Source organism: Xenopus laevis, chromosome 8S (assembly GCF_017654675.1).
Source record: "Xenopus laevis strain J_2021 chromosome 8S, Xenopus_laevis_v10.1, whole genome shotgun sequence".
NCBI lineage: Eukaryota > Metazoa > Chordata > Amphibia > Anura > Pipidae > Xenopus > Xenopus laevis.
In genome coordinates this window covers 97,376,214-97,390,435 of record NC_054386.1, presented here as the reverse complement: position 1 = coordinate 97,390,435, position 14,222 = coordinate 97,376,214, and the positions used below count along the sequence as shown (strand labels likewise).

The window sequence follows — 14,222 nt, the reverse complement described above, 5'->3', positions numbered from 1 at the left end:
CTCAAATCTTTCCTAAGCAGAAGAACATCAGAGCAGCCTCTTTCTCTCTCCTGACAACTTCCTTGACTACTTGGTGGTCAGACTGGTGGGAAACTGACCAGCAGGTGGCGCTGTTGTAACAAAATTCATTCATATTAACAGTACATGTATCTCTTAATATCTTGGAATGAAAACTAAATAAATAATACATGTAAATTACAAAAGTACTTAGAATAGCACTCTCATCAATTTTACATTCCCTTATTTTAAAGGTTTACTTATCCTTTAAAACTCTGACTTTACAAGAGTTTTAAAGTGAATTTCTGCTAAAACTGGCCATACATGAAGAGATCAGCTCCTCTAGCGACATAGCCAAACGAGCAGATCTTTCACCGATATGCCCACCAATGGCCGGGCGATATTGGGGTAATCCGAACATTCAGACCTGGGGCCAAACGATCGAATTAAAACGAGGAGCAATGGGCTCCGACGGGTCGGTCGGCGGAAAAATTTAAAATGTTTTGGGTAATCGAGGATGAGTAGAGTATAACAGTGCTTTATTAGCAGAATCATGCAGCCATTACACAACTGTAACTCCCAACTCTATCACTCTGGTTTTCCTTCCAATAAGGATTAATTATATCTTAGTTGGGATGGAATCCATTATCCGAAAACCTATTATCCAGAAAGCTTCGAAATAGGGAAAGCCAATCTCCCATAGACTCCATTATAATCAAATAATACATTTTTTGTAATAATAATAAAACAGTACCTGGTACTTGATCCCAACTAAGATATAAATAATCCTTATTGGAAGCAGAACCATCCTATTGGGTTTATTTAATGTTTACATGATTTTCTAGTAGATTTAAGGTATGAAGATCCAAATTACAGAAAGATCCATTATTCAGAAAACCCCAGGTCCCGAGCATTCTGCATAACAGGTCCTATACCTGTACTGTTTTATTATTACAGAGAAAAAGGATATCATTTTGTAAAAATTTAGATATTGGGATAAAATGGAGTCTACGTGAGATGGCTAATGGGTTTCCGGATAACGGATCCTATACCTGTATTTGGAAATAACAGGACAGATTATCAGGATGAATCCAGGTGAATAATGAAAAGACAAGGACAAACTGTCAGGCTGTAAACAGGGTATGAAAGGTATTGGACAGAGTTGATAGTTCTCATCCCCTTACTTTTGAGGGGTGCAGTCCTTGAAGTAGTTCCATGAGCTGTCACAGGTATCAGGGGATGATTGACTGTAGGGTTGGGCATATGACTCCTTCACGGCTGTAGTGAAACTGCGCAGATTGGGAGATAGACAAGACACTATATATCATATAACCAGGACATTCACAGTAATATTCACATACATGGCTGCCCCCATGGCTACACAGCAGCTTGTTTATATAAACTATAGTAGTACTTATCTGTTATCTACTGTGTATCCTGTGCTTGAATGGCTGCCCCCATGGCTACACAGCAGCTTGTTTATATAAACTATAGTAGTACTTATCTGTTATCTACTGTGTATCCTGCGCTTGAATAGCTGCCCCCATGGCTACACAGCAGCTTGTTTATATAAACTATAGTAGTACTTATCTGTTATCTACTGTGTATCCTGTGCTTGAATGGCTGCCCCCATGGCTACACAGCAGCTTGTTTATATAAACTATAGTAGTACTTATCTGTTCTCTACTGTGTATCCTGTGCTTGAATGGCTGCCCCCATGGCTACACAGCAGCTTGTTTATATAAACTATAGTAGTACTTATCTGTTATCTACTGTGTATCCTGTGCTTGAATGGCTGCCCCCATGGCTACACAGCAGCTTGTTTATATAAACTATAGTAGTACTTATCTGTTATCTACTGTGTATCCTGTGCTTGAATGCCTTCCCCCATGGCTACACAGCAGCTTGTTTATATAAACTATAGTAGTACTTATCTGTTATCTACTGTGTATCCTGTGCTTGAATGCCTTCCCCCATGGCTACACAGCAGCTTGTTTATATAAACTATAGTAGTACTTATCTGTTATCTACTGTGTATCCTGTGCTTGAATGGCTGCCCCCATGGCTACACAGCAGCTTGTTTATATAAACTATAGTAGTACTTATCTGTTATCTACTGTGTATCCTGTGCTTGAATGGCTGCCCCAATGGCTACACAGCAGCTTGTTTATATAAACTATAGTAGTACTTATCTGTTATCGACTGTGTATCCTGTGCTTGAATGGCTGCCCCCATGGCTACACAGCAGCTTGTTTATATAAACTATAGTAGTACTTATCTGTTATCTACTGTGTATCCTGTGCTTGAATGGCTGCCCCATGGCTACACAGCAGCTTGTTTATATAAACTATAGTAGTGTTTCTGAAGCACCAGTTTTTCCAGTGCAGGGCAACACTACATTATATCCTCATTTAAAAAGCTTTAATTGTTTGGTGTTACTGTTCATTTAAAGGGATACTGTCATGGGAAAACATTTTTTTTCAAAATGAATCAGTTAATAGTGCTGCTCCAGCAGAATTCTGCACTGAAATCCATTTCTCAAAAGAGCAAACAGATTTTTTATATTCAATTTTGAAATCTGACATGGGGCTAGACATATTGTCAATTTCCCAGCTGCCCTAAGTTGTGTGACTTGTGCTCTAATAAACTTCAATCACTCTTTACTGCTGTACTGCAAGTTGGAGTGATATCACCCCCTCCCTTTTCCCCCCCCAGCAGCCAAACAACAGAACAATGGGAAGGTAACCAGATAGCAGCTCCCTAACACAAGATAACAGCTGCCTGGTAGATCTAAGCACAGCAATTGACAATATGTCTAGCCCCACGTCAGATTTCAAAATTGAATATAAAAAAATCTGTTTTCTCTTTTGAGAAATGGATTTCAGTGCAGAATTCTGCTGGAGCAGCACTATTAACTGATGTGTTTTGAAAAAAACATGCTTTCCGATGACAGGATCCCTTTAAGCTAGTCTCCTAATGACTATTATGTTGGAGGAGGCTGTGGAAGCAGGAAGAAGTGTGTTTCCAGCTGTGTCCTGTGTGTGATTGTGACACTGAGTGTGTACTTGAGCCCACGCAATGTACAAAACGTTATAGGCCGCAGAGTAAATTACCTTTCCCAAAAACTGCAGACATTGGGGTCATTGGAATTAAGAGATTTGCCAAACTGGATATAGACCAATATCCATAAGATCTTTATTATGAGACATGACCGGGGCATCTTCATCCTGTAAGATAATAATGAGAAATATAGTTACTAACACTTGCTCGGAAAACTGGTTTTTGTCTACATTTTTTTTTAAAGGAATAATCACATTGTCCTATTAAATTGGCACCACGGTGTCAATATCCTCTTTTCCCTGTATCACATCCAGACTGGCAGTTTAGAAACATCATCAATAGATCACTCACTAGAATAGTCAATGTGTCTGTACTTCAAACTTTACAGACATAAACAAGTCTCATCATGAACCCTCGCCATTAAAGGATAAGTAAACCTTTAAAATAAGTGAATGTAAAATTGATGAGAGTGCTATTCTGGGAACTTTTGTAATTTACATTCATTATTTATTCTTTTTCCATTCCAAGATATTAAGGGATACATGTACTGTTAATATGAATGAATTTTGTTACAACAGCGCCACCTGCTGGTCAGTTTCCCACCAGTCTGACCAGCAAGTAGTCAAGGAAGTTGTCAGGAGAAAGAAAGAGTGTGCTCTGATGTTCTTCTACTTAGGACAAAAAATAGAAACCTCTCTCAAATCTTTCCTAAGCAGAAGAACATCAGCCTCTTTCTTTCTCCTGACAACTTCCTTGACTACTTGGTGGTCAGACTGGTGGGAAACTGACCAGCAGGTGGCGCTGTTGTAACAAAATTCATTCATATTAACAGTACATGTATCCCTTAATATCTTGGAATGAAAAAAGAATAAATAATGAATGTACATTACAAAAATTCTTAGAATAGCACTCTCATCAATTTTACGTTCACTTATTTTAAAGGTTTACTTATCCTTTAATGCAGTAAACTGATTACTTAAAAGGCTGATTATTGAACAAATTTGTGCTTCTTTCCTGAGTTCCTCAGTTCAAACCCTCCTTCCTTATGTGCTAATTACTGACTCGTAAATAAAAAGCTTTCCACCAATCAGCTCTTCTCAGCAGCTCCAGAGACAGGAAGTTAGTGTGTGAAAAACAGGAAGCATCCCAAGTGGAGGATGTTATGTCTCTGCGTTGGAATCGTATGCAGACAGATGGGAAAATAGACTGGGGGCCATAAAATCGTCCAGACAAACATGATTTTTCCTTTTGCAAATTCTTTTAAACAGAACTGCTGAATAGGCCCCCCAAATTCAATGTCTTTGTTATTGCACATGGCCTTCTAACAAAATCTGTTTTATATATATGGATGGTGGTGGCGTAAAACTGCAGATCCATCTAGTATCTCTGGTATCAACAAAGTGTCAGATCCACTGGTAGTAGAAACAAATGGCATATCTAATCCATCTTTTATGACTGGTAGGACTTTGTATCACTTGTGTCAGTGGTAGCAGAAAAAAGTGGCACATGTGTCTTGTATCACTAGTGGCAGATCCACCTTTTATTGCTGATAGAGTAACAAAATGGCAGATTCATCTTGTATCAGTGGTGGTAGATCCATCTTGTATCACAGGTAGCAAAAACAAAAATCAGATCCATCTTGTATAATTGGTGGTAGATCTATATTGTATCACTGATAGCAGAATAAATTTGTACTTCCATCTTGTGGAAGACTCATCTTGCAGCAGTGGTAGCAGAACAAAGTAGCCCATCCATCTTGAATCAGTGGTGGCAGAACAAGATGGCAGATCCATTTTGTATCACTGGTCATAAAAAAAAGTCAGCTCCATCTTGTATCAGTGGTGGTAGATCCATTGTGTATCAGTGGTGGTAGATCCATCTTGTATCACTGGTGGTAGATCCATCTTGTATCACTGGTGGTAGATCTATCTCGTATCACTGGTGGTAAAAGCATCTTGTATCACTGGTTGTAGATCCATCTTGTATCACTGATGGTAGATCCATCTTGTATCAGTTGTAGTAGTACAAAGTAGCTCATCCATCTTGTATCAATGGTCATAAAAAAATGTCAGATCCATGTTGTATCACTGGTGGTAGATACATCTCGTATCAATGGTGGTAGATCCATCTTGTATCAATGGTAGTAGTACAAAGTAGCTCATCCATCTTGTGTCAATGGTCATAAAAAAAATGTCAGATCCATCTTGTATCAGTGGTGACTGAACAAAACGGCACATACATCTTGTATCAGTGGTTGGAAAAAAAGTGAGATTCATCTTGTATTACTGGTACCAGAACAAAGTGGCACATCCATCTTGTATCACTGGTAGCAGAGGAAAAAGGATGATCCTTGTTTTACCAGTAACAGAACAAAATGGAAAATCCATTTTACGTCACTGTAGCAAAACAAAAGGGCACATTCATCTTGTACAACTCGTATCAGAACAAAAGTGCAGATCCATCTTGTATCACTGGTAGTAAAACAAATTTGCAGTTCAGGAACGTTTCCGCCTCAGTTTGTCTCTAAATGGTGGACAAAGTCCCTTAGTCCTTTAATTTTTAATGGGCCTCTACAGTTAATGTGGTGGTCACATGACTTTATGGGTTTGAAATACTGTTTTGCTTTATATTTGGTTTAGATTTAGTTTGAGTGAATGCAAAGGGCAGATTTATCTATAAGTGGGAAATTAGAGCTCAACTCGTCCACTTTTCATTCATTCCTAGGGGATTTGCAGAAGTGTATTTATCAAATACTGAACTCTAAGTTGATAAATTTGCTTTTAAAAATCCCATAGCTCTTTTATATAAATGTAAATTTATTTACATTCTAGCAAAAATGAAAAATATGTTTTTTTTTGATAAACGAAAAGTCTTTCCCTGAACCCGGGGATGTAAGTTAAGATCTCTGTTTCCATGCTAAATTGTAAAGCAGAAAAAGAAAACGTGAATGCAACCAATGAAATCCAACTGGGACAACTTGATTCAGTTAGAGAGTTTATGGATTTCCATCTCCAGGAGAAATTGGCCGTCCATTCCACCACGGACTTTAAGGCTGAAAATGCAATTTTTTTCTGTAGTGTGATCTGAAGCAGAACTCGTCTGTTGTGAGAGGAGATCACCCAGCATAGTAGGAGCAATGCAACTTGTCTAGATAAAGTTACCAGGTTGCGTCCATGCTGCAGCCTACGTTATATTCCCCAAGTCCATTAAAAAGGGAGCAAGTTATTGGGAGAGAATAAAGGGGCCCCCGGTAGGGAAGGAATTCTAGGCTTGGTTTGATGACTGTGTTTAGTTCACATGTGTTGGATCAGTGGCCAAGGCCATTAGAGGCACAGTCAGGAGAATCAGACAGAACATGATACAGAGGAAAGTTCTAACCATTAACCAGTTTTAATTAAAGGATAAGTAAACCTTTAAAACAAGTGAATGTGAGTGCTATTCTAAGAACTTCTGTTCTTCTGCTTAAGAAAGATTTGAGAAAGGTTTCTAATTACTTTATAGTATTTTATTTTATAGTATTATTTTATTTTATAGCAGCCTCTTTCTTTCTCCTGACAACTTCCTTGACTACTTGGTGGTCAGACTGGTGGGAAACTGACCAGCAGGTGGCGCTGTTGTAACAAAATTCATTCATATTAACAGCACATGTATCCCTTAATATCTTGGAATAAAAACAAAATAAATAATGAATGTAAATTACCAAAGTGCTTTGAATAGCACTCTCACCAATTTTACATTCACTTATTTTAAAGTTTTACTTATCCTTTAAGAAGGCATCAGTGCTGGTTAAATTTGCTTCATGTATTTGTTTTTAACAAGTTGTTTTCTTTTAATTTATTCTTGGAAAAACCTTTTTCTAAACAGTAGCAAGAACGCTTGCCAGAAAGGCTTTGGGTGCAGTCGGTATCAGTAAACGTTTTTACATGCAGGTTTTCCTGAATTTCAGGAGGAAATGCTGAGCAGGCCTCTCCTAGGAAACAAAGCCGGAAGCCATTCTGCCTGCTGGCGGGGGGTGGGTGGAGCAAAGCTTGGTTCATGAGAAATGGGAGGGGAGAGGAAGCCATTAGGTGGCGCAACACGCGACTTTCCTTAATGAGCGGAAGGGAAAGGTGGTACCAGCCCTGAAACTGTGATGGAATGCAGCTGGAATGCTTTGAAACGGGAAAGGGATTTAGTGTTAGTGTCAGAGCCTTCCTAAAGCCAGGGGCCTACTGTAACTAATGAGGAAACAATATGAATAACAAGGACAAGGTCAGAAAAGGATATTGGCAGGGCTAGTTACAGATAAATAGGCCCGGAGGGGCTAAGCTCCGCAACAGATCAAGGGCCCCAGCTTTAACATCCCTAAAATGTAAAAGTATTGCTTAGTTATTATACAGTTTACAACCAAGCACTTTAATGGCAACAACTTTTTAGTATCACAATGTCGTAACCACCGATGGGCGAATTCATTCAATTTTGCTTTGTCAAAAAATGACACAATATATTACCTTTTTGTCTATCCCTGAGCTTATAGCACTGGTTTTCTTCCTACAACCCAAAGACCATATTGTAACTACAGTACTAGAAGACTATATTCACACATATATTAGGCACTGTTACTCCTGTAGTTCTGCCTGATAGGGTCACAACCCCCTGTATGCCATAAGCCTTACTGTCATTAAAGGATAAGTAAACCTTTAAAATAAGTGAATGTAAAATTGATGAGAGGGAAATTCTAAGCACTTTTGTCATTTACATTCATTATTTATTTTATTTTTAATTCCAAGATATATAAGGGATACATGTACTGTTACTATGAATGAATTTAGTTATAACAGCGCCACCTGCTGGTCAGTTTCCCACCAGTCTGACCACCAAGTAGTCAAGGAAGTTGTCAGGAGAAAGAAAGAGGCCGATGTTCTTCTGCTTAGGAATAAAATTAGAAACCTTTCTCAAATCTTTCCTAAGCAGAAGAACATCAGCCTCTTTCTTTCTCCTGACAACTTCCTTGACTACTTGGTGGTCAGACTGGTGGGAAACTGACCAGCAGGTGGCGCTGTTGTAACAAAATTCATTCATATTAACAGTACATGTATCCCTTAATATCTCGGAATGAAAACGAAATAAATAATAAATGTAAATTACAAAAGTACTTAGAATAGCCCTCTTATCAATTTTACATTCCCTTATTTTAAAGGTTTACTTATCCTTTAAGTCCCAGTAGCCTGTTGCAAACATGTACAATAGCAGTGGTGTTACTGTGGTCTTTCCCACATTAGCCATTTTATGCTGTGACTCGTTACTCTCTTGTGTTGGCTCATCCCCAGACAGTGTAATGAGGACAAAGGTGGCCATACACGGAGAGATCCGCTCATTTGTCGAAGTTGCCAAATGAGCGGATCTCTCTCTGATATGCCCACCTCAATAGGGCCCAACAATCGGATCCTAATGAATGGGAACGGGCGGTCAGATCGCGGGACCGCATCAACAAACAGATGCGGCCGCGATCCGACAGGATTTTTAGTCCCATCCGATCGAGATCTGGCCGACTTTCGGCCAGATCTCGATCGGGGAAGCCCGTCGGGGGGGCCCCATACACGGGCCAATAAGCTGCCGACTCGGTCTGTCGGCAGCTTTTATCGGCCCGTGTATGGCCACCTTAAGTCTATCACTTCCCACATGGCGCAGGAAGCACAGCGGTTTTGTTTGAATTCAGCAGGCTCCGTGCCCAGCAAAATAAAGGAACTGTAATGTTTGAAATTCACTTTTTTCAAAATCCAAAGAAGACAAATGAAAAAAAAGGCAGAAATAATAAACCAAAAAGGAGCATTTTTTCCGATCTATCACTTCATCTGAAGTAAGAATAGCCAACGTGTATTTACATGGATACTTTTGGGACTTTCTCGATAACAGAATGTGCACTTAGAACTCAGCAGAACATGCAGCCAGGACGGTTACATTCATTTATATCAAATTATGGCACAACAGCAATGGCTATGGACAGGTAGCGATGACTATGAACAGGTAGCAATGAGTTTAAGGTTGGGGTTACACAAGTGGACAGGTCACCCAGCATGGTCCTATATAATGTAGGTATGTACACATAGGAGCTTTCTACCACCGTAGGTGGTCAACAAATCATTGTTGACTTGGTAGAAGGCTTGTGAAACTGAGCTCATCTGTATGAGGCACAGGGTAAGGACTGGAACTAGGGGCTTTAGACTGGATCACTGGATCTTAGACTCTCTAACTCCAGTCCAGTCCTACTCATTCAGACAATAAGCAGGCAGGTAATTGGGGTTGGAGGGAGGTGGTGAACTAGGAGAAGGCATGGTGACAACCAGTGTTGACTTGGGTGCTCTAGCTATTGGCCTGGCTCTGAACAGGGTTGGCTTAAGGCTGGCACTGTACGTAGACTGGCACTTTACATAAAAAAACCTCAACCAGAAATGATAAACCTTATGTTTTGGGCCTCAGTACTGACCCAGGAACTGACCATGAAGATCTGTGCCTCCAAAGATGACCTCCATTAGATCACTTCTTCTTTACATAGAGCACCTGCCCCAGGCAGTAACCTGAGCAACTTACAGCTGCAAGTCACTGGACTGCAAAGTTACAACCTTTCAGCTTGTGCCCCCACCTTCCCAAACCTATAAAAGGAAGATGTGTTTTGCTGACAGTCAGGTCCCCCACCAGGCCCCTTTCACTCATATGTCCAGTTGAATAAGCCCCAACTCTGTGTATCTGTTGCCCACGTGGAAATGTGGAACATATAAGCCTCTCCCTAAGCTTCACAACCTTAGACCCAATGTTCATATGCTTCTAGACAGCTGGTTCTCGTGCTTGTCCCTTTAAGTTCTCTGACCCCCAGCTTGACAGCTCCTGTGCTGCTTTCCGTACTGCAGTATAAGCAATGACATCATGAAATCCCCAGTGCCTGGTCATTGATGTCATTCCCCCCTAACCTGATCCCATCCTTGTATCCCTAGTGCTGATGTTGCTACACATCCCGTGTTGTGCAATGAAAAAGAGTTGTGCAAAGAGTTGTTCAAATTAAAGAGGCTGCTCTGATGTTCTTCTGCTTAGGAAAGATTTTAGAGTGGTTTCTATTATTTTCCTAAGCAGAAGAACATCAGCCTCTTTCTCTCTCCTGACAACTTCCTTGACTACTTGGTGGTCAGACTGGTGGGAAACTGACCAGCAGGTGGCGCTGTTGTAACAAAATTCATTCATATCAACAGTACATGTATCCCTTAATATCTTGGAATAAAAATAAAACAAATAATGAATGTAAATGACAAAAGTGCTTAGAATAGGACTCTCATCAATTTTACATTCACTTATTTTAAAGGTTTACTTATCCTTTAACAGTACATGTATCCCTTAATACAGGGATCCCCAACTTTTTGAACCCTTGAGCAACATTCAGAAGTAAACAGAGTTGGAGAGCAACACAAGCATCAAAAATGTTCTTGGAGTGCTAAATAAGTGCTGTGATTGGCCATTTGGTAGCCCCTTTGCAGAATGTCAACCTACATTGAGGCTCTATTTGGCAGTACACCTGATTTTTATACAACCAAAAATTGTCTCCAGGCCTAGAATTGAAAAATTTGAGGCCACTGGGAGCAACATCCAAGGGGTTGGAGAGCAACATGTTACTCATGAGCTATTTGTTGGGGATCACTGCCTTAATGTCTTAGAATGAAAAAAGCACTAGAATAGCACTCTCATCATTTTTACATTCACTAATTTTAAATGTTTACTTATCCTTTAACAGTACATGTAACCCTTAATATCTTGGGAAAAAAAAGAATAACTAATGAATGTAAATTACAAAAGTACTTAGAATAGTGCTTTCAGGAATTTTACATTCACTTATTTTAAAGGTTTACTTATCCTTTAATAAAAAACATGTTTCAGTATTTTTTGCACCCCCCACGGTCAAAGAGGTTCGCACCAATAGCAAAAATGAACTCTTGATAAATACAAAGCCTTTGTTAAGCTTTGAGACAAGGAGCAGCTGATAAAAGGATTATACATAGACTGGTACTATTACTAACTTCTCCTCCAGAAACAGTGACTCCACAACCAGGAAGTGCTAACTTGAAAGTGGTTTAGTTTTCTCATTTAGTGCAAGAAATAACAATGCCATAGATCTTACTTAAAACAACAGGCAAATAGAGAGGGTACCGAGAGGTAAGAGAGGGTAAATAATGGGGGTCACTGACCCCATCTTAAAAACAAATGCTCTGTAAAGCTACAAATGAATTGTTATTACAACTTTATTTGTAACTAATCTTTCTGTTTTGGCCCTCTCCTACTCATATGACAGTCTCTTATTCAAAGCAAAGAATGGTTGCTAGGATAATTTGGACCTTAGCAACCAAATTGCAAACTGGTGAATAGAAAAGCTAAATAACTCAAAAACCACAAATAATAAAAAATGAAAACCAATTGCAAATTCTCTTAGAATATCACTCTCTACGTCATACTAAAAGTTAACTCAAAGGTGAACAACCCAACAGCTCTCCTCCAGCCATGACAGATCAGTTGTTCGGCTGGCTCCTGCTACATTGTTTCAAAAGCTACAACCAACAGTGCACAGAATAGTGAAGGACAGACACTGCTTTAAGTAGCATTTGGATAACTTAAAACCAACTGAAATTCTTTAATAAAAATGGATATTGGAACATTTCTTACAATTACAATTTCGTTCATTAGGCAATTTATTCGCGGAGGGGTGGGGATGTGTCTAATCCCTTTAAACTCAATTAATGTCTGCTACCCATCATGCTTTGCTGGCCACCTTCACCCTATACCATGTCTCTTAGTTGGGGTCATAGAAGCAGTACTTACCCTTTGTGCCGGCAGTAGAGTTGATGAAGAAATGGTTCAGTTTAGTAGGTGGGACCCAGTGATGGACAATCCAAGGGACTCATGAAATCCTTAATGGCTACAAGGTGGCAGATTCCTGCTTGTTTAACCCTTGTGTGGACAAGCTGAGCACAGAGTTAGAGGCAGTAGTAACATAAAAAGAGAGTGGGCCAGTGCTGAGTATTATTTTCTGCTGTCGAAGAAGAAGAGGAGGTGGGGGGGGGGGTCGCAGGGAAACGCTTGGAATTGAGAATTTACAGGAAGTTTTGACAAGGAAACTCTACAGAGGATGTAATGGGAGAGAGAGCGAGAGAAAGAACATTAGTAATTGTACATGCGCTTCCAGCAGCAGCGATTAGGAATGAACTGGCAGAGGGATGGGTGGGGAAGCTGTGGAATGAGGATTTGGGGTGGGTTGGGGTTAACCCCTGTACTGCCACAGAGAGGAACAATGGTTTGGTGGGTACTGACTAGGGAGAGGGCAGAATTGCACTCATTTTAGATTGTAAGCCCTACTGAGAAAGGCTTTAACTCCTGTATGTACAGGCTCATGTACTCCAGCAAGTTTCATGTAGATGCACCTTCTATTGTACAGCTCTGCACTGTCTGTCTATATAAATACCTGTAATAATAATAATAATATTTAGCCACCTAGGCTAACTGCCGCCCTAAACTTGGCCAAAGTTCTTGGTAGCACAAGAGTCAACTAGTTGCTCGACTTCATTGAGCCATTCTGCATTCTCCACAGCAGCTAAGAATAATATGTATATCATTATATAATATTTAATATTTGTAAAATGTAATTAATATTTGGTAGATACAGGGTAAGGCACTTATCCAGCTGAATTGCACCTTTCAGGCGTGTGAATAAGGACTAGATCAGGAGGGAGAGAGTAATAGAGGAGGAGTCAGTGAGTAAATAAGGAGTAGAACAGGAGATAGAGAGTAATAGAGGAGGAGTCAGTGAGTTAATAAGGAGTAGAGCAGGAGGGAGAGAGTAATAAGAGCAGGAGTCAGTTAATGAATAAGGAGTAAGGCAGAAGGGAGAGAATAATAGAGAACGAGTCAGGGAGTGAATAAAGAGTAGGGCAGTTGGGAGAGAGTAGTGGAGGAGGAGTCAGTGGGTGAACAAGGAGTAAGACTGGGAGGAGTATGTAATAGAGGAGGAGTCAGGGAGTGAATAAGGAGTAAGGTAGGAGGGAGCAAGTAATAGAGGAGGAGTCAGTGAGTGAATAAGGAGTAAGTATGGAAGGAGTAAGTAATAGAGGAGGAGTCAGTGAGTGAATAAGGAGTAAGGTAGGAGGGAGCAAGTAATAGAGGAGGAGTCAGTGAGTGAATAAGGAGTAAGACTGGGAGGAGTAAGTAATAGAGGAGGAGTTAGTGAGTGAATAAGGAGTAAGACTGGGAGGAGTAAGTAATAGAGGAGGAGTTAGTGAGTGAATAGGTAGCAGAAAAGAAGGGAGAGTTTACTGGTAGAAGAGGAGAAATAATGTCAAATAGGGGGAGAGATAACACAACTGAGTTAAGACAATAAATAATAGGAGTAATAAAACCCCACATAGGCTGTGGTGGGGAGGATGGGACAGAAGAAAGATCTGTAGTTGGTTCCCAGCAGTGAGATGGGCTTTGGGGCCAGATCATGTGACTCATACTCACTGGTTTATATCTGTCAGCATCAGGTTATTGTGAGGACCCCTGAGCTTCAGCCTCAATGGACCAGTCCCTTCTCAAATATCTCATGGTCCCTGCCTTAATGGCTGTTGATGATGGGTCATTTTCTTATTTTCTGTAGCAGCCACAAATTCACTTTTATCATAAAAACAATGATAATCAGGGGTAAAACCACACTGAGAGCAGACCCTGCCACTTCTGGGGCCCTGGAAGCATAGGGGCCCACTGATAAGCAATTCAGTATATTATAACTTCTAATGTAGCCACTTCCGACGCCTGCGACAATTAAACGCACGGCCATTGACGTTAATGTGCGTCAAATTGTTGCTGGCAGCGGAATTGTTGCCGCCATCTATTTTGACGCCCGTGAATTAATGACGTTTGAACTTATCAACGTTTCTTGAATTTCGCGGGAAATTAGTGAATTTTTGGGCAAAGCGAAGCGGGACAAATTCGCCCATCACTATCTGCTTCTACTATAGTTACGCCCCCTGCTGGTGCATCCAATCAATCCATCAGACTGAGCAGTACCTGGGCCATCCACAAGAACAGAATCTCACCCTCACCTTTTCTACAGATCTCTGCTCTGTCCTCAACTGCCGTGAAACCCTGTCCGACCCCTCTGCTCCACATGACAT

The 14,222-nt window shown here is 40.3% G+C and overlaps 1 protein-coding gene across 1 annotated transcript in view; it reads right to left on the bottom strand.

Annotated features, from left to right (window-relative positions):
• pear1.S (platelet endothelial aggregation receptor 1 S homeolog) overlaps positions 1-12,269 on the bottom strand; it is a 42,002-nt gene extending 29,733 nt beyond the window's left edge. Inside the window, exons 1-3 of the mRNA XM_041574472.1 lie at positions 11,896-12,269; positions 3,111-3,224; positions 1,182-1,286 (exon numbers count right to left, since the gene is read on the bottom strand). Coding sequence (XP_041430406.1) covers positions 1,182-1,286; positions 3,111-3,223 — 218 coding nt within the window. The 5' untranslated portion in view covers position 3,224; positions 11,896-12,269. The remainder of the gene's footprint in view (positions 1-1,181; positions 1,287-3,110; positions 3,225-11,895) is intronic.
• Positions 12,270-14,222: the final 1,953 nt, after the last annotated feature.